The following is a 10,068-nucleotide window of genomic DNA, read 5'->3' as shown; positions in this document are numbered from 1 at the left end:
TACAACGTCCGCTGCTCACCCCACACCTGCCCAGCTGCTGAGGACATCATAGAATGCTATCAGGTTGGTCAAGCATTTCTCCTTGGTGAATCTATGCTGACTACTCCTGATAACCTTCTTGTCTTCCAATTGCTTGGCAGTGGTGTCCAGAATAAGTTGTTCCATTGCCTTCCAGGGACAGAGGTGAGGCTCACTGGCCTGAAATGAATGCATTAATTTTGACATTACATTCATGCTCATGCTGAACACAGCCAAGTGGGCACGTGATGAGGTTCCTCTCTTTTTCCAGCCATGGGCACTGTGCTAGAGGCACAGTGCTGCACACAGAACACAGACCTTGCATATGCCTTATTTTAAAAAAGAACATCTAAATTACCTGTTAGAACATTGCTACAGGCAGTGAGATGCTGGTTTGTTCCTGCATGGCAGTACATTATTGGTCTTTAAAGAAAACACCAAAACTTAAGTGTGTGGATTATAAAGAAAAAAATTTATTGAATTTATGTATGTTTTCAAGGCACTTTTATGCTGTAGTTTAAAACTACATTTGTTATGAAAAAGAATCCTTCATAAACCCCAGCTACATGAAATAAATCAAACAGCTGCAGTGCTAGGGAAACAACCAGAAAACTCAAATCAGATCTTGACCATGAACTATATTTGTTCTTGGAATCACAAAAAGAATCCATAAGTACAAAGCACTTGTTTTTCAAGGTACTTTTTTGATTTACAGTTGTTTAGATAACCCAGGATGAGATTCATCTAAGCAAGTCTGTGCCATCTCAGAGTCAGACTTCTAGTCTAAGCCAGTCACTTCAGCTCATTCAGAGTCAACGAGAAGAGATGGCCAATTCAGAAGAATCATTCATCTCACCTATATCTATATAAGAATAAGGTAAACCATTCTCTGCCAGAGACTATTCTGCCTTGTCCACTGAAAAAAGTTACATTTCATTAAGGCACTCTTTTTTTAAATAGGACTCAGTAAATGATACTAAAGTAAAATCCCTATGTAACTCAATTATAATATTACAAGAGAGCATTTTATACGAAACCCAGCAATCACTGATACAATATACTTTTCCATAGAGATTTCGCATCAAAAAGTTTCATAGTATGGCAAGTATTATCGCACAGTTGTATTACAGCAGCACTGAGAGAGCAAACTAAGTGCTGGCATACATCACTGATGAATCAGGCTTGTAGGTTTTTGTTATAAAAAAAAAAAAGTCAACTCTTTAGAAACTGAGCCCGACATTTAAAAAACATCTCACACAGCCTGTTCTACTTGAAGTAAACTTATGTTGTCAGACAAAAACAATTCTGAAACAAAGAAAGAGTTTAGTTCATTATGCAAACACTAACAAAAGACAGCAAAAAATCAGCAACCTTCTATGCATTTTTCAAGTACTGTTTCTTGCTCAGAGAATACAAATACATATATGCAGAGGGTCCATCCAGTTCTGAAGTTCTAATTGCATGACTATTTTTTTGGTTCACTTGATATTATTTTGCTCATTTTTTTTACCATCACCAGCACTGGCATCTCTAAGGCACAATACAGCAACCCTGCTTACCTGTGTTTACAACGATACATATTTTAAAAAGTCTCTTAAGCACATATTTCATCTCTGCATTTTTATTCAGCTTGTCAGTGGTCTACAACATGGACTTTGTCACAAGACTCCAGCAGCAATACAATTCTGTGATTCTGTGATACTGCACTAAAAGCAGATCACTTCATTCCATGGTAGCTACCAGAGCAAGACACCTCTATTTTTGCTGACAGGAAGATCTCAGTGATAGGGAAATGTGAGACATGCTTCTTTAAGTGTCATAGACTACTGGATTATAAGGGGTTTTTTTTATTATTGGAGTGGAGCCTTGGAGTAGATAGGAGAAAATCAAGTTCCTGCTACTGGCTAAATGGCTTTGGAGGAAGGGAAATCACAGAATCACAGAACTGTGGGGGTTGGAAGGGACATCCAGAGATCATGGAGTCCAGCCCCCTGCCAAAGCAGCTCCCTAGCCCAGGTTGCACAGGTAGGCGTCCAGGTGGGTCTTGAACATCCCCAGAGAAGGAGACTCCACCACCTCTCTGTGCAGCTGTGCCACTGCTCCGTCACTGCACTGGGAAGAAGTTCCCATGCACATTTGTGCAGAACTTACTATGTATTTTGTGTCCATTTCCCCTTGTCCTATCAACCACACACTGCTGAGAAGAGTTCAGCCTCATCCCTTGGCCTCCTGCTCCTTAGTTATTTATAGACATGGATCAGATCCTTTTTTTCTCGAGGCTGAACAGACCCAGGTCTCTCTGCCTTTCCTCATAAGAGAGGTGTTCCACACCCTTTATCATCTTTGTAGCTCTCTGCTGGTCTCTTCTGAGATCTCTGTCTTTTTTGTACCAGGGAGCCCAGAACTAGACACAATACTCCAGGTAAGGCCTCACCAGGGCAGAGTAGAGGGGGAGGATCACCTCCCTCTACCTGCTGGCCACGCTCTTTTTAATGCACCCCAGGATCCTATTGGCCTTCTTGGCCACCAGGGCACACTGCTGGCTCATGGCCAGCCTGTCATCTACCAGGACACCCAGGTCCCTCTCCTCAGAGCTCCTCTCCAGCAGCTCATCCCCAAACCTGTACCAGTGCAATGCTGACAGTTGGGATTGAGGGGAAGTTGCTGTTTGCTTGATGATAGTGAACAAGGTCTCAGGAAAAGGCAGGTGACATACAACTGCATCTCCACAAAGATGCTAAGGTGTCCATGCAATGGCTGACAACACCACCTCTCTAGCTGAGAGTCTCAAAACTAGCAGTAAAGATATATATATATAATATATCTTTATATATATATATATATTTTTTTTTTAACTAGAAAGGCCTATACTGGGCTTTTGGGACATCTCAAATCCCAGCTTTCTACACTGATGGTAGTGGGTGATCTCAAGCATATTCTCAGACATCAAGGAAAAATGGTAATCACAAATATAAATCGCATAATAGGCCTCAAAAACATGTTAGTATGAGCATATGAAGGCTTCATATCTTTTGTCACCAGTGTTCCACTAGCTCAAACAGCTGAAAATGTTGTCTGCATATTTTCCACTGACACTGACCTGGCAGCAGGCTCTGAACAATGTACTGCTTCAAAATGACTCTGACTGGGCATGCTGCTAAAGTATTTAACTCTTGGGACACAGCAGTAAGCAGAGATTTAGTTTGGTCCTTCTCACTGATGAACATTGCCCTCAACTGTAATATGTAAATACCAGAAACACAATTAATGAACGACAGAAAAAGACATCCAAAACAAGGTACTCCACTGTCCTAGAATTATTGCTGAAATGAATTCTAGATTTTGAGTTCACCGACCCAGATGAACAGTTGGCAAAATACTGACAGCTTTGTTTCTTTAGTACTGGCCTTTGAATAGTCTTTGGGTCAAAATGATATTATCAAGCTCAGCACCTTGACAACTACTTGTAAAAACAGTCTCAAGTGCTTAAAATAGAAGTACCAGAACACAGGATCTTTACAGCAAACTCAGTTCTTCAAAATAATAATAATGTTAACATAGATATAATCCATGACAGTACATTTTACTTTACTCCTGTCATGGAAAATAAAAAATACTGCGTTACACAGGGTAAACTAAAAATCTATCAGGACAAGTTCTGCATCTAACAAGGTGGGAAACCTTAATTTATAGCCACTGCAACCAGTAAGTCTTATTTTCTTTCACAGTTATCTGGGTTTCACCTAACAAACAATGCACCATCTGACCTATTATAAGCACGATAATGAACTGTATGTCAATAAGGCACACTCTCCTTTCCACATTACATTTATTGGCACGACCAAAGCTGGCCATGAACTACACCCAGTACTGATGGCGCTTCAAAGTTGGATTTGTTTTTCGACAATACTGGATCATTTCAGGATCTAGGTTTAACCAGCTATTTTGCAAAGGCTGTTCTACAGACGAAGGAAGCATGGTAGGAAGCAGCTGTTCATGTCTTACTGCCATCAGTGTGGAGGATGTACTTCCCTCAGCGCCCTTCAGAAGAGGGGTCACTGTAACAGTGGGTACAGTCAAGCTCCGTTCCAGACAATGACCTGGACTGCTGAGGACGACACCGGTTTGATTTTTGACAAGTGGTTTTGCTTTCTCCTTCTTTTGACACATTAGCAAAATGCATACAGAAATAACAGCAATAATGAGTAAAACAGACACCAGGACCAGGGGTATAATGATGTACCAAGGGTTGCTGCTTTCACCTGCTTGCTCGCTGGAACTTGTAGCATTAACCTGATCTGTGGTTTCCGTCCCTGCAGATCCCCTTGTTCCCACTGCTGGATTTAGTGATGGACCTTCCTCAAGCTGATTTCCCCACCATTTCTGACCCAACCACATGCCCGGGACAGTCTTCTTTGGTGCTACTGTAGGTACTTCATCATGGGAGGAAACTGGCACGCTATCATTTGAAGTAGTTGGAATTTTTAAAGTGCTCATGCTAGTTATGAAAGGCACTTCAGATGTAAAATTTTGCACAGGAGGACTGTATGGCACTATGGAATACTCAAAAAGGCCAACAGCAGGCTGCACATCATCTGCCCTGAGCACAAATGTGAATGAATCATTTAACAGATCAACGCCTGTCATATTTGTATCTATGCTGAGAAGCACAACACCTCCATCAATGTCAGTTTGAGTGAATGTCTGAATATCTTCAAATACTGCATCATTCACAAACCTTTTTTTTACAATCCTCCCATGAGCTGGGGGCACTATCACTTCAAATCTAGGATTACTGTTCGTTAAATTAGCTAGCTCAGAGGCATCCAGATCATTGCTTCTGAGTTTATAAACCGCTTGATTTGAAATCTGCATGTCAGATATAACTTGCACTAAAGGCTTCATTCTGATGGTCAGCACTTGTTCTGTTAGATTACTTTCTGCAGTGAATATCATAAATTCCAGCACATCTTCAAATACAGTGACATTTGACAAGTGGTAAGAAAGTCTTCCCGAGTTCAAATCTGCCTGCTCAAATTTAGTAACCTGCTCATTTTCAATCATCAGGTGCCCATATTTGAGGGGTTGAGTTATTTCATATACTATATTAGTGCTTTTTCCATTTGTGACAGCTGAAAGATGTGTATTAGTAATAGTGACAGATGTCTGGCCCTGTGGAAGTCCAACATCGGTAAGGTTGAGAAGGACAAGAGCTATTGGTACAACTTCAAGACTGAAAAGTTTGTATAAAGGACGATGTTTACCATCAGTCACACTGAAATAAAACACCCCAGAAGAAGAACTTCCATCCTGTACAAACCAAACTCTTCCACTGTCAACATCAGCTTGTGTGAAATCCTGTATAGAGGCACTGAGATTGCTCTTCATTGCTAAATAACCATTACTGGGGCTGCTAACAACGGTATATTTGAGCTCTGCTGGGGTGTTGTCTAGATCTTCAACTTTCAGATTCTCTGACCCCAGCACTGACACATCCCCCTGCAGAACTTTCAGGTGCAGCTTTTTAGTCTTCAGTTCTGGTGGTTGATCATTCACTGGAACAACAGTGATATTAAACATCTCTTCTAAAACTTCACTACGCGGCTTTGCTGCAGATTTGGTCTTTAGGTTTAACCAAACAGCAAAAGTGAAATTGTCTTTAAACGATTCAGAATTATCATGCATGTACACAATTCCAAATTTGTTCAGTATATATTGTGAGAAATTCGGTTTTTCCTTCGTAATATTTCTTTCTCCAATAATTATCATGCCATGTTGGGGTAAAGACACGACTTGATACCAGACTTCATACATGGAGCGCTGTACTTCAGGTAGCTTAAACAATAGATTTGAAGCATCTAGATTTGTTTTGTTGATTAATATTCTACCTCCTTCCTGGACTATCGTACCTAGCAGAAAGGAAAAGAGAGTCTTAGAAATTCAGTATTTTGAAGTAGCAGTGTTTCAGAAATTAGATATGTGTTTCAAAAATTGATAATACCCAAAAAAGAGAACATGGAAACAAATAATTTTCTTTCATGAAAAAAAAGAATTGATTTCCATACGCCATCAATAGAAATATATTAGAACTACTCTTAAATAGATCTACACATAATTGACTAGATTTATAGAGCATAAAGGATCATCGTCTTTAATCATAAAGAAATATCAGTATCTCAAAGTTCCAGATGTTGTTTTCATTATCTCTAGCAAAACAGAAAATATCTGCTACGGAAGTAGGAAGAACTGAAGATAGGTGGTTAATCACATTTTTGAAGATGCAATAATTTACCTACTTTCTACACTACACCCTGTGATTAAAACACTCCAAAAATTTGATACTGAAGAAAAACTTTCCTTTGATATTTTGTAATTGTTCACTGGAAGCCTAACAGATCCTACTCTATTACTGTGGAGAGCCAAACAGTACGTTATTTTTACCTGTATTTGCTAGAAGACGACTGTTCCGATCATGTCTGGGAATTTCATATGAAATGACAATATGAAACATCTGAGGGTCCAGAGCTGATGGTGGAGAGGAGACAGTAAATATAAAGAAATCTTCTGCACTCCAGTCAGCTGACTCTGCATCTGAGTGCTCGTACATGATCATGCCTTCATTCACCTGTTTTTGGGTGAAAAGAGCCATAGATAAAAAAGGCAAATAATTTTAAATACAGGTGAGTAGGGACAGAAAACAATCTTAAAACCACTGTTCAAGAAAGGATTTTGTACATTAGTGCATCTACAATGACTACGTATGTAGATACAGTATCTTCCTATTGAGATCTCTCCTACTGAGGGATTATCTTGCATTTCTCTCTTTGAACATCTCTCCTTTTACCAGACAAGCAAACTTGAAAAAAATCTTTGTACTAGACACAACCATGCATTAGTTTAGACCTAAAAGCAAAAGCTAGAATCTTCATACTAGGATTCTCATCTGGAACTATAACAGAACTTTAAGATTAGTACTTTAATACACCAATAGTTCAATAGGATTCCTAATAGCCACAAGACTATAACAAAAATTACATTTCTTTCCACATTTGCCTGTTAATTCATTCACTGACCTGGAGAGAAGACAGTTACCTTCTAAATCCTTGGCAGCTTCCCAGTTAACTACTTACCTGGCTTGTCTGTGTTAGTTTATAATAATTATAAAGAGACCCCTCTCTGAGATGGTGCTACTTCAAAGTCTGCAACTTGTAGTGCACTTAATGCAGCTTTGTAAACAACCTGAAGGAACTTATTAGCACGTGTTCCCATGATATATGTTTAAAAGGTATGAAAATTTAAAAAATCCCTGTTGCAATCATGGATGAAGCACTTCAGAATTTGACCTGTAGCCACAAAGAGAGCTAATCCTGAATCCCCTGTAAAAGCTTTCAGGGTCAAGTTTTCCCAGCAGCCTCAAAAACAGTTGACCTTACAGTTGATAAACCTATCAGGTTTATGGTTTCCTTATACTATTTAGTTCTTAATAACTATTATGGGACAAAGCACACAAAAGTGATATTAAAATGGTAAGTTGTCTCAAAACAATTTTTCAAAGCATGCCTCTAGGACTTCAAGTTGAAGAAAGCAAATTAATGTACCAAGAACAGGCACAATATGCTGCTGATAAATTCAGCAGTGTTTATTAACTGTTGATCTTCCTACAGCTATATATTTTTAAATGCAAAACCATGCTAATATCTGCACTGGTAAGAAAATGGAACTGGTGAACACTTGTTTACCACTATGATGACTTCAAATATAATAAAGAAATTATGAACTGCTGCAAGATGAAAATATTTGTAAGCAATCATACTGTCAGAGAATTAAAAAAAACACACACCTCTTGTGTTCAAACCTACTGTGCTATTCTAGCGTGTTTAATGCATATTAATTTTCCTATATTGGTTGCACAACTGTCCTTGAGAAATTCTACTGGTATGCAACTTTTTTTTCTTTTCCTTTTTTGGCAAAGAGGTAGTAAGCCACAGCGAACATGGAAGACTTCAGCATCATTGAAAAAGTGCTAACTTCTTTTTACAATCTAGTAATAAACTAATTCTCAGAGGCAAAATTCTAAGTTCCACGGCAGAGAGTTAAGTAAGTAAAAATAAACAAAGAAACTACATCAAAATACTTTTCAAATCAGATTTACAGGCTTTGAAACAAGAAATTGAAATTCTTATTCTCTGTGCAATGAAAAATATATAATGCCTACAATATCTATGTAATTTTGTCCCTGACATTGATATTGTGGCTATAGTCTGCAAGACAGTAAGTTTATCTTGGATCTCTCTTCTTCCCCTAATAGCAGGATACCTCATTCTCAGCCAGAATAAATAGTGATCTGGTTAAGGTACCTTAATTTTACCTGCAATGAGTCACTTAGCTCTACTTGTTAGAGGTGAAAACGGCCAACACAAATACCTCCAACAGAGAATAGAAGCACACACATTATTACAGTTCACATCCTTACACAACTTTGTAAAGTTCAAAGCAAAGTTAGCTATACATTAGTAAGAACCAAACTTATAGAGAAAAAGTGGCATATTCTTCCATGACACCATCCAATAAACATATGTATATATTGTGTCTGTAGGGAAAGAGATTAAAATGTCATTTTTAGCTGAAAGATTTTCTGACACACTTAACTGTTTCATTTAATGCCCATTTTAGGAACTGAAGAGAATGGTGTCATTAGCCAGTTCTCCTTCCTCATAATTTAAGAAAAAAAATCAGCTCAATTGCAATAAGAACAGTAACACAATGAGATAATAACACAGTTTTAAGAGAAGCATCTTTTCTTAAATTTGTTTTATATTATTCAGGTGGAGATATATTCCACCAGTCCTTGGTTGGGTTGTTTCAAAGTTTAATTTTAATGAATATAAATGCCAATCTTTTTTCTGTCTTCTTGGTCACGTTTCAATTTCCAGCCAATAGGTTATCTCAGTCCTTCATTTAATTCTTTTTAAATCTGTAAATGTAGATTAAAAACAAATTGTCTCTTAATTTTTCCTGCAGTAAAGTCATATGACTGAGCTCCTTTTACCTCCCCTGGTAAGATTTTCTGAGAATATCTTAAAGAGAACAGAGCACACAGCTAGAGTTTGCAACAGATATAACCCATTTTTTACAGCTGCAGAATGTTTTCCATCAAGTTACGTGAGCTGCCACGTTTTAGTCATTCAAGCATGAAACCCTGTGTCACAGTTAAGATTCTTTAAACACTTAATATCACAGCCAATCAAGTCAATAAAAGTCCTCTTGGGGACACCCATGAGGAGTGTGCACAGCTGAAATGAATCTGATACTTGGAGTTTTCATACAGCACAAGGCTACTCCTACTGCCAAAAACTGAAGGCTTCCAACCTCTGACTGCTGCTTAATGGCACCAGAACAGCTCTTCTTGAAAAATACTGTTACAAGCAAAACAGTGAAAATTGCCAAGACTCTGCTAGTATTCAAAGAGAGGGAGGAAAAGGCTCCTCTAGCATTCATTACTACATGCCACATATTTAATGACACAGCAGATCTCGGAAGTCACGTTGATGGGTCACATATGTCTGGTTACTAAACAGATATAAATCAACCAGACTAAGAGGAAAACAATTGGGATGCCCTTTGAAATAACAATCTACTGCTGAAATAACCATTATAACATAAATGCTTACCATAGACTGTGTAAAACTGAGGATTTCCTGAGTAGTATTATCAGAATTTATTCTGATCAGCCTTCCAAGTTTGGGGGAAACTACAATCATAAAAGTTATAGTTCTGTTTCCTGCATTGGTCACATCGTTGGTTACAGCTTTCAGATCATGTTGTGAAATAGGTTTCCTGGAACCTAAAAGCCATCAATTAAAAGTTACTTAGATTTGCAACAGCAGTTTTTCAAAAAGGTTACAAACCACTCTCTCATCTGCTTACTCTACTTAGCATTTTAATAATGCTTTATAAGATCTGCAAGTTTACCCTATTTTTGATTACTTTCTGATAACACAACTCTTCCATAACATTTGTAATTAAAAAACGCATCACTCTGAAGTATCT

The 10,068-nt window shown here is 38.2% G+C and overlaps 1 protein-coding gene across 1 annotated transcript in view; it reads right to left on the bottom strand.

The window, feature by feature from the left end:
- Positions 1-3,674: 3,674 nt before the first annotated feature.
- Positions 3,675-10,068, bottom strand: part of LOC136050927 (chondroitin sulfate proteoglycan 4-like) — a 38,349-nt gene continuing 31,955 nt past the window's right edge. Inside the window, exons 8-10 of the mRNA XM_065740135.1 lie at positions 9,690-9,862; positions 6,460-6,643; positions 3,675-5,927 (exon numbers count right to left, since the gene is read on the bottom strand). Coding sequence (XP_065596207.1) covers positions 3,877-5,927; positions 6,460-6,643; positions 9,690-9,862 — 2,408 coding nt within the window. The 3' untranslated portion in view covers positions 3,675-3,876. The remainder of the gene's footprint in view (positions 5,928-6,459; positions 6,644-9,689; positions 9,863-10,068) is intronic.

This window comes from Cyrtonyx montezumae, unplaced genomic scaffold (assembly GCF_038088225.1).
Source record: "Cyrtonyx montezumae isolate F1298 unplaced genomic scaffold, pur_monq_1.0 scaffold_25, whole genome shotgun sequence".
NCBI lineage: Eukaryota > Metazoa > Chordata > Aves > Galliformes > Odontophoridae > Cyrtonyx > Cyrtonyx montezumae.
This window is presented reverse-complemented; position numbering and strand designations above follow the sequence as displayed.